Raw genomic sequence first — 13,829 nt, 5'->3', positions numbered from 1 at the left:
TGGGGTCCCTTTAACCCAAATCATTCTATGATTCTATATGCTCTATTTTTTCAGGTAACGAAGCAACGATATTCTTCCTCTCTTACAAACTGAAGCTGAAACACGGGGCCGGATCAGTACAGGGATTATCACACACAAGATTTATTTACTCCATTTTCATACACGAGTTTTTTTCCATGTCATAGGTTGCCCTGGGAGTGTTCGAGGCCGGGTCGGAACGAGTCACGAACGCACCACGTCCGGTGCAGGTGTCCCTGCCCACAGCCGGTCCCTCATGGGGGCCGGGCCCTCACACCGGGGCGCGTGCGGCCGCCCCGCGCATGCGGGCTGGGGACGCGGGGGCGGTGCGGCCTGAGGGGCCGCGGCCGGGGGTGGCTGCGGGGGCTCGGGTTGCTATGGAGCGGGACCGCAGGGTCCGCGCCCCCCGCCCCGGGAAAGCGCCGTGGAAGAAGCGCCGCGCCTCCCCTCTGCCGGGGGCGGCCGCTCTCCCGGGCAGCCGCGCCGATGTCTCCCAGATGTGCCGGCGGCGCCTGTTCGGGAGCGCGGGGCCTCGCGGGCCCGAGCCTGCCTGTAAGCGCCTCTCCCGGGTGGCGTTGGGGCTCGGGGTGCAGGAGGCTGGGCCGGTACCGACGGGAAAGCGTGGGCGAAAGAGGACCCTGCGCTGTGCTTTGTCCGGTGTGCTCTCGTGGGGCAAGATGTTGGGCAGGGTAATCCGGCCAAGATTTTTACCGATAGCGTCCTCGGTGTCCCCAAAAAGGTTTGTTCCTCACGCATGTGCCCAGCGCAGCGGGTCCTGTGTGAGGTTGGGAAGTGGTTTCTTCTTGTCCATGTCTCTCACCACTTGTAGAAAGCAAACTGCTGTTCTGAAAACAGGAGTGTTACTTGTGTTTTAGCTGCTAGTTAGCAATAGGTAAGATTTTTCCTTTTGTAAAGTGCCTCCCCTCTATTTAATCGAGTTGGAAGGGAGCACTGAGAAATGTCACGACAAAAGCCTTGCTTACCTTTGAGAGAATATTTTAAGAATTGCTTAAAGTAGTTACTCAAAAGGAGCTGCCTCGTTGAACGCATTGCAGCAGATACCAAGCTAAGAATTTTGAGACCTGTTAAGAAAAAAATGGCAGTTCAAGGGAAGGGATAGGAATCAAGTGAAGGCTAACAGAGTATGGGGAAGACCAGCGTGGGATGTCTTGATCTTGGGCTGATATTGGTAATTTAAAAGTAAAGTTTTCGTGTTAGAGCGTACAGCGAACATTGTTACTGCATTGTTCCTGCTCTGCTGGCTCCTGCTCTTGTATGTATTTAGTGCTCTTGTGCACAGGACTGAGTGCAACCAGCTGCCTGGAGGTCTTCCATATGTTTGAAAAAAAGAAAGAGAAGGATGAGTCCTGTCCGTATGTCATCCTGTCCTGAATTCCCAGGAAGCTTCAGTTGAAGGGCTCTGTGTGGCCCTGGGGAAATGCAGTGACTCAGACCCAGGTTTTAGTGTGGGGATCCTTTGAGGTCATGAAAGTGTGACTGTTTCTAGCTCTTAGATAATGAAAACAAAGCACAAAGCTAAATGGCTTATAAAATTAGTTTTAGGATAAGAAAATATGTCTCTGAAATTTGCTGGTTACTGATTTATTGTGTCATTAATGCCATTTGGGATTATATACAGTGAGGACCAGTTTATGTAGACATCCTTGATGCTCCTAATAAACTCCATTTAAAACTGATTTTTTAAAACTCAAAACTACTTTGAATCAAGGTAAAGGTTGCTTCCAAGGTGGTGGAGTTCTTTCCTTTTAATCCACAGGTTTTTAAAACACAAGAAGTATTTCTTTATGTCTCCTTTTTGATTTGTCTTCATATACTGCTGAAACAAGCAAATTCAGATTTTACATTGTTAGTGATAATACAGTCAAAATGTATTGAGTGTAAAGGGTGGGAACAGCTAAAGGTTCCCTGTTAGAAATAATAATATAATTCTAATATTGAAATTATCATTACTGAAATAAATATTTATTCTGTAGGCCTGCAGAAAAAGTTCAGTGGGAAAAATCTACCAAAAATTAAAGAAAACGTTGAATATACTGAAGAGAGCTCTTCATGCAACCAAAGGTCAGCTAGAAGTCATTCAAACACAACATCGTTAAGACTTGTTAATAAATTACATTGTTTTGCCTTGTGAGATGGCTCTTGGAACAATGCAGTCTGAATATCAGTGCACTGATGTTTGTCAGATTATTTATTGACACCCTGTAAAGACGTTTTAAAGTTGTTGCTTTTGTCTAAAACAGTGTAGCTCTGTGATTGAATTTGGTTCTGTTCTTCAACTGCAGTAATCAAGTGACTGGCAGAGGAACAACAGATTTCAAGATAAAAGAAAAGGAACCAGAAGAAAGAAGTGTCCCACTGAAGGTGAGAATGCTGGCTTGCTTTTTATCTACTAGGGATGGAGGATAAATCAGAGAAGTGTGACACATTAATTTCTTTCTCTATTCAGGTAAAATTTCCTATGAATTATGTCTGTGTGTGCCCAGACATTTTTCAGGCTGAACTTGGTCCTGTACTTTGGATTACATTTTCTGTGTCTTTGACCAGAATAAAAACTGTTGGAGCTACTGGATGCATGAGAAAACATCAATACTAATTATCCTGGACAAGGCAAGCCTGTAGGAATTGTGTTGTGTGGAAGAGATCTCAGTAGATTGTGATTCCAGAGAATTGCTCACTTCTAGGTCAGGCACAGACATTTAACAGGTCCCTGATGCTCTTGTGTTACTAAAACTGGAATAAGGTCATAGGAGATGATGGTACAGAAGTGTTACAGGACAGTTAGTACTGCAGTGGCAAGAGAATAGTGAACTGGGTGTATTTGAACTGAAATCTGCTGCAACAAAGGACACAGGTGATACTGGTATAAGATTTATTTTTCTTTAAAATGTTGGCTCTTCTTTAGTCTACCAATTATTTACATTTTCTACAAAATGCCTAGTTTTATAGAATCTACTGCTTGCACATCATAGATGTTTGTATTTACAGAAACGGTGTAGGATTCTGAAAGTGAGGACTGGGTATCTGAAAAAAAATAAAATCAAAAGACAATGAAGTTCAATACTTTACCTCTGTTGTGCATAAGTTCAGTTGATATTAGTATGCCTACAACAGCAGTTTCATCCAGCAAAGATTGCAGAACCAAATTATGGGATAGTCGCCTTGAATTTTAGAGCTGTAAGAGTGCGGATTCGTTAATGTGCATGAAAAATCTTGCCACAGATTACACTGTGATTAGCAGGCTTAAGTGCTGAAGTACTAAACAGTGAGATTTCTCAGCATCTGCTAATAAAGGATGATATTTAAATGCCTTTCTTTGTCTACTTGCAGTTTTTTCAGGTTGTTTATATTACTCTTTAATTTTAGGAATCCAAAATAACCAACTTTGAAAGTAAAGGATGTTTGAAAAATGCTGAAGTGACGTCAAGTGAGTATAATGGCAATACATTATATTATTAAATATATTTTATATCAATAATAAACTAAATGTAAAATTCATTATATCATTTTATTTCTGTAGAAGTACTGGTCTTGTACTGTGCTGTTGTACTGGTTCTGACTGTGTGATATTAGGAAGTGAAGGTTTTGATACCACTGGCTGGACTTCTGCCTGTTACTGCAGTCTGTGGCTGGGCTCACATGAATTGGTTGTAGGCAGCACAGACAGACCCAAAGCACCTGAGACAGTCTTGAGCCCAGCCTGTTGGAAACCACATGATCTTGATTTTATCATTGACAGAACTAGTCCTGAACATGATTTCTTCAGTTTACTCAAACCTGCATTTCTAAAAGCTTGTGACCTATTTAAGAATTACCCTGCTGGAGGCTAAATTCTTAAAGGCTGTCTTGTGAGCCTTGGGCGAAGAAGGTATCTTCTCTTGGCTTATGGTAGTGTATGGAAATAAACAAAGGATGCCCTTTGTTTGCTTCTTTAACTGTATTATGACTCATTATGAGATACTGACATGACAATGCTTAGTTCATTACAGGAATGAAACTCAGATAAGGAAATCCTGATGGTTTGTACAAGATGATAGATTTTTTTAGCCACCTTTTTTGTCTCTTTCTCTAGGTACAGAAATTACTCTTCCCACAGGTGTTTCCACCTTTCTGATAGATTGTTTAGATGAAGATTCAGCTGCAGATTATAGCACTGCTAGCAACAGCCTGAAGACTTATTCATCCCCTGAAGCATTCAGAGATGACAGCCTGAAGACTTATTCATCCCCTGAAGCATTCAGAGATGATGATTTGGGTGACACTTTTGGGTGACTTTTTTTCAGTTTTATTTGATGTAGAAAATGTGGGGAGACTGTCTACAGTAGCGAGACTAGCAGCCTCCCTTAGTGTGACTCACCGGGTCACATCTTTGCTATAAACCTGTGCTTAACATGAAATCTGTGTATCTTTCCTTTAATCTGGTGTTAATCAGGTCCTTGTGTAATTTGAATCCTACTTGAAACATAAAGTATTCACTGTTGACACAAGCTGTTTATTGGGAATGACACACAAATGTGTGTTCAGTCAAATTCCTTCCAAACTTTTCTGCAGCTGTTTGAGCCAAGACAGTGCTTTAATTTTGCTTTTTAGTTCCTGTCTTGCAAATGTGATTGCTTTCAGTTTGGTCATAAATTTAATAACTCAATGAAATTCAGCATAAGAAATCTGCACTTATATTTTTTATGTCCAGAAAGAGGCAATTTTTACTCCATGGACCTTGGCAAGTACAAGAACTCTACTCTCCTGGACTCCAGCAAAGCAGTGACCATAGATAAGATACCACAGATCTCAAATCTTTCAGCAATATTAGGTAATTCTTTTCTATAATACTTCAGGATATAAACATAAACAAATTTCACTCTGGTGTGAGGAATCTGTATAAAATATATAATGGTCATTTTATGTAAGGTCTGTCTGCATAATAGAGAGCAGCTGTCTGCTAGTGGTCTGTGTTTGCTTCCAATGTTGTACTTTATAAGTTAGTTCGCACTAAAAAATTGTCTGGTCCAAGCTGGCATTTAAAGTTTAGCGTTCGTGTTTTTGCTTTTTTTAGAACCTGTACCAGAGGATTTTCCAGACCGATGTATGCCAAGGTAATCACTACAGCACTCTTTGATGCACCTAAATGTTTAGACTCTTCTCTTTTGAGTGATACTTAAAAGAAAGGCCGTTACAAATAAGCCTCTGCTCCTGCAGATGCTTCTGTGGAGTTTCAGCTACCTGTGATTTCCTTAACTTTGATATTGGTGAAATTTGAAACTGGTCAGGGAAGAGTTTGCCTTACAGATTTCTAGTTTGGCCTTGCAACTGTAGGGAAGTCAATGTAAGAGAACTCAATGAAGGATTTTATGGAAGGAGATGACATTTATATACAAAATCCCTAAAAAGCAAACAGCTAAATAAGTTGCTTTTATGAAATCGCACTAATTCTGTCAGATTTCATTCAGTCACAGCAAGAGGGGTGTGCTAAGGTAGTCTGGCCAGGCTTGTCTCTGTGGTAGAGGATGAAGGGTATCTGTTGTCAAGTCTTCTTTAAGTCTGACATTCTGTGCTTGCCCAGAGTAAAATCAGTTTACAGGCAGGTCTTTTACGTTCTTTAGGAATCATCAGCTTACATGGGGAGCTCCTTTGCTTTGAAATCCTGCTGACTTTATATTATAATCTTGGGCCAGGTTACTGCCTGTTGATAGTGTTTTCTTACTTGGAATGCATCTGCCAAGAAGTACAATGGGGGGGGTGCGTGTGTGCTGTGCTGACACCCTGTTGACACCCTCCTGTTGCTGGATGCCAGGTTTTCTCTGACAAGTTGTCTGTGGTAAGGTTTTATCACAGAGAAGGGTCTTCTATACTTGGTCTTGTCACAGTGCTGCCTTCAGGTTCTGATATAAGAACCTGAGGAACAAGAATGTTTTTCTAGGAACAGCATCATTTCTTTTAACCCTTGTGCTTCTCCTTCCAGTCTTATATGCAGACATTTTCATTCATAACACATATCAGTCTTAGTGTTACAGATCTCTGTCCAATTGATTCTGAATTTTCTTGTAAACCTAATTTCCCCTGCATCCTCCTTAAATGTGTTCTGTCCTAGAATGCTGAAGTGCTAAGTATTTAGTGAGTCTTCTGAGGGTCTTAAATTGTGACAATCCTAATGATAAGATGTGTGACTTGATAAACTATCAAATAACTGTAAAGGGTGATTAAGCAACTCCTTGACAGTATTCTTTAAAATAATATTTATCCCTTTTCACTCCTAGGATTTTCTTATTAATAGTATTTTTTTAATATTAACATTAATTCAGAATAGTTCTTCTTTTCTTTTTCTCCTCTTCTAGAAAGAGATCATCAAATTGCTATTACAGTTCTTCAGCAGGAAGCATTTCAACTACACTGGCAGGTAAAATATGACCTGAAGTAGTTGTACTAGCTGTGAGAACAGAATATTCTACCCAAACTTAAATGATTGCACAGTATCTAAACCAGGCTTCTGCTGTGTCATTTGTCTTCCAGCACAGACTAAACTCAGTTGTGTCTAGAAGGGAAAGTGTATATTGAAAAATCATCCCAGCAAATAGGACTTAGTTCTAATTAGTGTGTTAGGAGAAGAAAACAAAAACAACCAACCAACTGAAGTCTGAGACCCTGAATTTTTCCATTTAATCACCCATGATGCTCAATGAAAATTGACATTCCTTATTTACCTTACCCAGGAACATAACTGTTTGTGCTGTGCTCTTTGCTTGAGTCTATTTCATATCAGCATCACAAATACGTTTGAGTCTGTGATATAACTACAGTTCTGACCTGTGACAGATACAATTCTCTGTGTAGCCCAGGTACCACATTATATCCCCCTGCTTAATTTGGAGTGTAATGGCAGCAGAAGTTGCTGCTGGTAAGGACTGCTGTGATTATGCCGTCTCTGATCCCACAGTATTTACCCAGCTCTAAATAGCCAGGTGAACATAAGATTAATAAGCAGCCTTGTTTACAGAATGGGAGTGAGGTAAAGCAGTCCTGATGGTGGGGAGGAGACGAGGGTTATATTGGAGGAAAGAACTGTGTTTACATGGGTGACTTTGCAATTATTCCTCTTTGGAAATCATCCTGTAAGACATGGGATGGGGAGTAGCTGTTGTCTTTATCTCAAAGTTAATTAATGTGTTGGAAATCTGTCACAGGAAAAAAACTCTGTAAAATAACAGCTGCAAGAGAGAGAACTCCAGACCTAAAAAGTGGTATGCACTGTTCTTCACCATTAGGACCGGAAAGCAAGGTGAAAGATCCTTAATAAATCTGTGAGGTTGTAACACAAATGATTTTCTCCTTGTTTGGGTGGAAAACTCCACCTAGAGGAATAGTAGTTCCTGCTACATTTGTAAAGCGGTGTTTGCAGCCAGGGCAGAGTGGAGATGTAGCTTGCCTCTCCCTCTCAATAGAGCGGTAATCATGGATGTCCCCAAGCTCACTGTTTTTCAGACTGGCTGTGTCAGTAGTACTGAAATGGGTTGTGTTGAGATTGACTATGACAGGGGGACTCTTTTTTTAGTGCTTACAAGGCTGTAGAGATTCACTTTGTAACACAAAATGTAATTGTTTCACTATTTAGCATGATAAACAAACAGCTAAAGCCAAAAGGTGGAAGAAAGGAAAAAGTAGTTTTAATTCCTTAGAAGAAGGTTCATCATTGTTTAGGCAGCTTGATGCTCCAGAAGACACGTCAGTCAGATCAAAGGGGTTGACAGCAGAAGTTCTGCCAACCAAATGCACAGATGCTGTGGAGGTGAGTATTCCCATTGTGCCCCACGGATTAACACGGGCATGGAATGGAAGTGGGAGTTGTGAATCCTGACCGAAATTACAATTAAATAGGATAAGTGGCAGAAAGTGCCACATCTGAAATGTCTATGCTGCAGTAAACTAATTCTTGGTCTTAATTTTGGAGAGCATAAGAGCAAAAAAACTCCTGAATGACAGGAATTCCATACTTAAAACTGAAGAACTAGTAGTGATTCTAAATGGAGTTCTTAAAGTACTGTATATTAGGAAAATACCGTGAGAGTAATAATAAACAGCAGACTTTGAAACTGATACTGAGTTCTGTTTTTGTTTAGCAAATGACTTCCACCATGCTAATCATGGAGGAAAACAAAGTCCTAAAAAATCCTGGTAATGCTCAGCCTCTAGAGCTAGATGTGAGTGTCTATCTAATCTTTTTATTTTTTTTTTTAATGATTAGAACCAAAGAAATCATTCCTTGTGGCACATTGCATTTCTGCCTATATATATGTTACACTGCATATTGCACAAGAAACTGATAAATTCTGAACAATTAAAAAACCCCAAACAACCTAATCTAGGAATTTGTTTTGTATTTTGGCAAATGTAATGTAAAACCAGCACTAGTATCCTTACTTGAACAAACTCTTTGACTCAAAATTGATGTTTAAATGGCAGTTTGAATTCTTTGGCAGTACAGTACTGTCACTTGTCTCTTCACTCTTGAGCTAGTGCATATTAGATTAATAAATAAGAGAACATTAGGGTCTTGCTGAATCCCTGAATAATTTTTATTTAAGCAATAGAATATCTTTTGCATGAGCCAACAAGCATTAGCCAGTCTGAATTGTTGTTTGTTATTTAACTGGGCACTTACTCCTGTATCTCTTTTATTTCAACGGAGCTGTAGTTTAGCTTGTCGCCGGTGTATAAAGCCTCACCTGGGGAAGACCTGTTCCTGAATACCACAGGTCCATTTGTAAATTCAGAAGAAATTGGTCCTGTGTCTCTGAGCTCAGAAAAAGAAATTATTCCTCAAAGTCCAGAAGAAAAGAATATTTTAAAGGTTCTGATTTTATTGCACTTCTTAAATCCAGTTTTATCATGCTAATTTGTATTGTACTGTATATTTAGTCCTTACAGTATCAAAACTGCTAAAGAGAATGTTAAAGCTTTGAAGCTTTCTATCACCCTTTCTAATAGCATGTTGACTACTACACAAGTAGTCTTAAATGTTTTCTAGTGACATGCCTTGAAATCTGCAGGTAATCTCTAATTTCCCTAGAAGAAAGCTTTTAGCTCTTTCAGAGTATTTCTTCAGTGGAAATAGCTGTGTGAATGAAATGTCATTAATCTTTTCAGCCTCTGTGTGACAGACAAGAAATCTGCTCCATTGTTAGAATGTCACCAGGCCAGAGGCCTTCCCAGCTCCAGCAAGTTCCAATTAACTGGAAAGAGTTCTGCCTTCCCAAAGGAGTGCCTGAAGGTAAAGGAGTATATAGACTTGGTACACTGTGCAGATGCTAACTGGTTAGTTGTGTGTTTAAAGGTTGTTGGGCTTTTTTTAAAAGTCTGAATATTTGGAAAAATTGCAAGGCTAAAAAGAATGAAAGATGCATAAAACTTCAACTCTCTGGCTTAATAGTGTTCTTGTGCAATAGTATTTTATTAAAATTGCACTAACGTTTTCTCTTCCAAGGATCTTTAGCATAGGAATTAATATAAGTCATAGGCTACTTCACAATTAAGGCCTTACTATTATTCTGTGCTTTATTTCTAGGGTAAGCCTCAGTTGAACTTTGGTATTCACTACCACCCCTCTACCAAAGTAGTTCAAATTATCAGTAATATTTTTCTTTAAAATTTATTTGTTTCTCATAAGGTTTCTGTTATTTTCTTCTGAAACCCTTAACATAGGGAAAGCTCCTTTTTTCACTTCCTAGGTTTTTGTTAAACCTTTTGTTAAACAAAAATGAGACTGTGAACAAAACTGTCTCATCACTTTAACAAAGAGGTCCCTTTCCCATGTCTCATGAAGTTTCTTGGTGTACCACTGGATGGCATGTGTCTTCCAAAGTTTAAAGCAGTTCTTCTCCAAGTTTCCTGCAAGTTGTGTGTCATTCTGTTTTAATTCAATACAAAGATACTGTATAAGTGTGGCAGCTTTCAAAAGTACTGAACACACAAAAATTTTCATTTGCAGTCTCTTAGGTCGAAATGTCTTCCTACTTTATTACCATACATACAGGATCTAGAATGCAGGGAAGTGCTTATAAGCGTGTAGTTAATGACACTCATCCGATGCTTCTCTACAAATCAATGAACTAGGATGCTAGGTCATGTGCCCTGGCATATTATGGTAATACAGAACACAGGTTGTACTTGGTGGGCAAAGTGAATTGGAAATCAGCAAGTAGTGTTGTCAGAACAAAAGTTTGGTTTTCTTACTCCTTTTCTAGAGGGTGCTGGTATCAGGAATTAGACCCTACTGTGGTGGGGGGTGACATGGTTCACCGGAACCTGGGCTAGCTCAAAGTGTGACACCAGCGCCGTGCCAGGTATGGGGAACTGCCTCAGTATGGGAATTACTGAAGGCAGAACCTTTAGAGCCACTTGCTCTACGGTGCAGGATCGCTAACCAACATCTGGCATCAAGCGAAGGAGAAAGGAGGAGGCTCTCTATATGAGGTTCCAGCACGGAAGGGTTTATTGGTGCCAAAGGGGTCAGGGACAGAAGAGTGCTGAGCACCTGTGTGCAAGGGATTAAATACAGGGAGTGGGTACAAAATCTTAATCAGTAGCACACAGGGGAGGAACATGAGATGGGGTTTATAATATAGGAACCAATGAGGATAAGGGGGAAAAGAAGACAGGTCACATGGGCCAAAGGGGCCTTGAGGAATAAGGGCTTTCCAAAGGGGAGGTATTGGAAGGGGGCTGGGCTAATGGGATTCACAGGGAAGTGTCCAGAACAAGGGGCAGGGTTTACAATGACAGGGAAAGTACTGCAATAAGGAGTCACAGTGATGGGCAGCTTAGGGGAGGATACAACTTAGGGGCAAACCAGCTCTGGGGGAAACATGGGGGAGCATAGAAATAAACTATTAACAATGAAACTATTAAAACAAATACAGACCGCAACAGAGGGATTTATGCTGGATGTTCTCTGCTCAAGGAGTCTTTTAGATGATGCTGGTCTTCACTAGGAATGTACATATACTCAAAACTATTGTTCTCACTAGCAAATGAGACCTGCAAGATCCAGATCCTTCCAGACAAATGCTAGCATTGAATATATCTAGTGGACATCTGAACAGCTGGTCAGATCATTGAGCTTTCTCTTACATGTGAGAATGTACTACTTTACTGATAATTATCACTTTTTTTTCCTCCCAGATACTATTACAAGTACCAAAAATTGGATCTACTGTAAACAAAGATGAGATTTTTGGCTCTCAGCAGGAGTTCACAGAAGAAATGACCATCTTGCTGCTGTGGCAGGGTGGTAAAACAGAACTCCTAACTAGTGAATAATGGTTGTATTTTTTTTTGTTAATGTATGTTGTTTGAAATTTAGTATTACATGTTTCAGTAAGCTAGTAAATACTCAAATACTTTATATTAAATTATTTTGTACAGCAGCTAGATCCTGTTCTGGGCATTATTCTGTAAGGATTCCATAAAGATGATTCTTCAGTTTGTTTAGATTTTTAAAAAGTGTGACTGAAGACCAGCAGACCAAATTGCTTTAATAGAATTCGTTTTGTCTCTCTCTCTGCCAAGATTTCTCGTTTCCTCTAGTAGCATTAGCATCTACAGATGTTAACTCTTTAAATGTTAATATTGGTTATGAAGGTAACTGCATATCCTGAAATGCAGTTTCAGACCGTGAAAGCATTCATGTACTCTTGGGGACCCAGAAGTCAATGTATGTCACCATTAAACTCCTTGAGTGCTTAGATCTACAGAACTTTGGAGGTACAGAACTGTGTGTTCTGCTGTAATTTGATTTCTGAACATGAATGCAGGTCACCTTCACCCCATCATCACTCTGAATTGGCTCCTAATGATCAGCACTGTCACCATTCTGGGCACATCCACTGCCCAGCCATTGCCATTTCAGACTCCTTCCTGTTTCATCTCAGGTATGTTGTAATACCACATCTCTTGGTCATTATTTCTTTTAGTGGCTTCAGACTTAGATAAAGTAAATGCCTTACATGAATGCCCACAATGGTGGGAAAAACCCTTTTATAGCTGAACTGTTTGAAGAGATGGATATTGACATTCTGGAATTTCAGGTTACTGCTCACACTGTGTCTGCACAAGTCAAATTCACAGAGCTTCCTGTTCAGCTCGTGGATTGTTAATTCATAAATGTTGTTCTTAATGTGCTGAATGTCTCAGAAAACATTGTCAAGAACACATTTTTTTCCACTAGAATTCATTGCACATTAAAGTAATTTGGACTCCTACGGTGTTCTTACTACAATCCTTTACTCAGATTTTATCTGAACAAAAAGGAAATTTTTCAATGTTTCAGAATGCTGGTATGGCTTTCAAAAGTCTGATTTTGTTTCTCAGTGTTATCACCCTGGAAAATAGTTTTGTATTTCCAAAAAGAGCATGACAAGAAGACATACAAAATCCACAACTGTAGTTTGCATTTGAAAATACCTGTGAAAGTTCAAACCCTGATCTTTTCTCCATTGCTGTGGGGTAGAAGGAAGTGCAAATAATTGCTGCTGGATTAGTTTGTGAACAAGTATTATATAAACATTCTAAATGGCTCATGGTTAAAAATTATGCCATTAAGCTATTTTTCTTTCAAGCGTTAGTAGAATGAGTTCTGCCAATAACTCCTTGGAGTCCTGTCAGGTATGCTTTTAATTATCAATATCCTTGTTCTTGCAAGTCTGCTAAAGTCACTAGTAATTATGTGAGAATCTAGAGCCCCTAGGAGACAGAGGTGAGCTCCTTGATGTAGCTTTAAGCAAAATTGAAGGTTACATATTTAGTAAGTTGTGCTTATGATGATTATTCAAGTAAAAGATGGTCCAGAATAAAGTTATGTTTATTGTAAGGGTATTCTGGAAGTCATAGGAAAAAAACACTTATTTTGCCCCAGGCCATCTGGTAGTGTTATACAAAGAGACTAATACTGGTAAACTAATTGGAAAGTACAAGAGAGGAAAATGGTCTGTAACTGTGGAATTGACTGTAGCAGCCTAAATATTGCTGGGGTTTGCTTTTATTTTTCTTGATGTGATGAGGCTGTATAGGAGGACAGAAATATCATGTACCACAATCTCTTGTCCTTCCCTTCAGTTATGAAAGCACCACTACTTATCATCTTTTGTCTGACTCTTAGAGAAAGTGTAATTAATTGCCAGGCTAGCTCTTTGCCCCAGGGAAGGAAATTCATTTTGAGGCTGCAACAATCTGTACTCTTGTTCTGCTGTTCTCAAAGGAAAGGCATTTTCCTATAGTTTGGTTTTCAGCTGAAAAATTACTACATAAAATTTCATTCAGAGTGGAAACTGGCTTTTCCATATTGGTAGATAAAGGTTATGGGTCATGGCCAATTAATGGGTAGGACAGAGGAGGTTATTTGTGAAGTAATTCAGGAGAAGAATCTGTTCAGTGTCACCAGGGCTGCTCTGTCACACCCCAGACATGATGAAATCTTAATGGCTTGACTGGAATTGCTTCCAGCAAGTCAGTCCATGCAAGAACTCTGATAATTCTTTATCAGCAGGAATTGTGCATGGCAGATGCATGTTGAATAAATATACTATATAAATCTGGAAGAGGTTTCTCATTAACACTGTTCAGTTATTCTTGTTACCTGAAGTGCACTTCTAGGAGACTAACTCCAAGTACTCAGAGATGGAGGGAGTTGTTTCTTGTACTGGAGTTGTAAAAAGGTACGTGTAGAGGCTGGTGGAGGCTAAACCCTTACATGCAAATGGTTCTGGTTTAGTTCATAGTCTTTAGACACAGAAGAGAGATGTCTG

General features: G+C 39.7%; 1 protein-coding gene across 3 annotated transcripts; it reads left to right on the top strand.

The window, feature by feature from the left end:
• Window positions 1-363: 363 nt before the first annotated feature.
• On the top strand, window positions 364-12,287 carry MEIKIN (meiotic kinetochore factor). Of its 3 annotated transcripts, none has more exons than XM_088063693.1 (14): window positions 364-570; window positions 2,013-2,100; window positions 2,322-2,400; window positions 3,403-3,463; window positions 4,133-4,291; window positions 4,727-4,846; window positions 5,090-5,129; window positions 6,369-6,430; window positions 7,215-7,309; window positions 7,643-7,816; window positions 8,148-8,228; window positions 8,723-8,878; window positions 9,175-9,298; window positions 11,209-12,287. In XM_088063693.1, exons 1-14 carry the CDS (start codon window positions 396-398, stop codon window positions 11,253-11,255), a joined length of 1,461 nt encoding a protein of 486 aa, XP_087919819.1. In that variant the 5' UTR covers window positions 364-395; the 3' UTR covers window positions 11,256-12,287. The 3 variants fall into 3 exon arrangements, with proteins under 3 accessions (XP_087919819.1, XP_014108750.2, XP_014108751.2); XM_014253275.2 differs by having other exon boundaries at window positions 4,109-4,291; XM_014253276.2 differs by lacking the exon at window positions 8,148-8,228 and having other exon boundaries at window positions 4,109-4,291.
• The last annotated feature ends 1,542 nt before the right edge of the window (window positions 12,288-13,829 follow it).

Source organism: Pseudopodoces humilis, chromosome 17 (assembly GCF_049639895.1).
Source record: "Pseudopodoces humilis isolate 2021_Gansu_Grassland_sample_001 chromosome 17, ASM4963989v1, whole genome shotgun sequence".
In the NCBI taxonomy this organism is placed as follows: Eukaryota; Metazoa; Chordata; class Aves; order Passeriformes; family Paridae; genus Pseudopodoces; species Pseudopodoces humilis.
The sequence above is the reverse complement of the archived record's forward strand: the minus strand, read 5'-3'. Positions and strand labels throughout refer to the sequence as shown.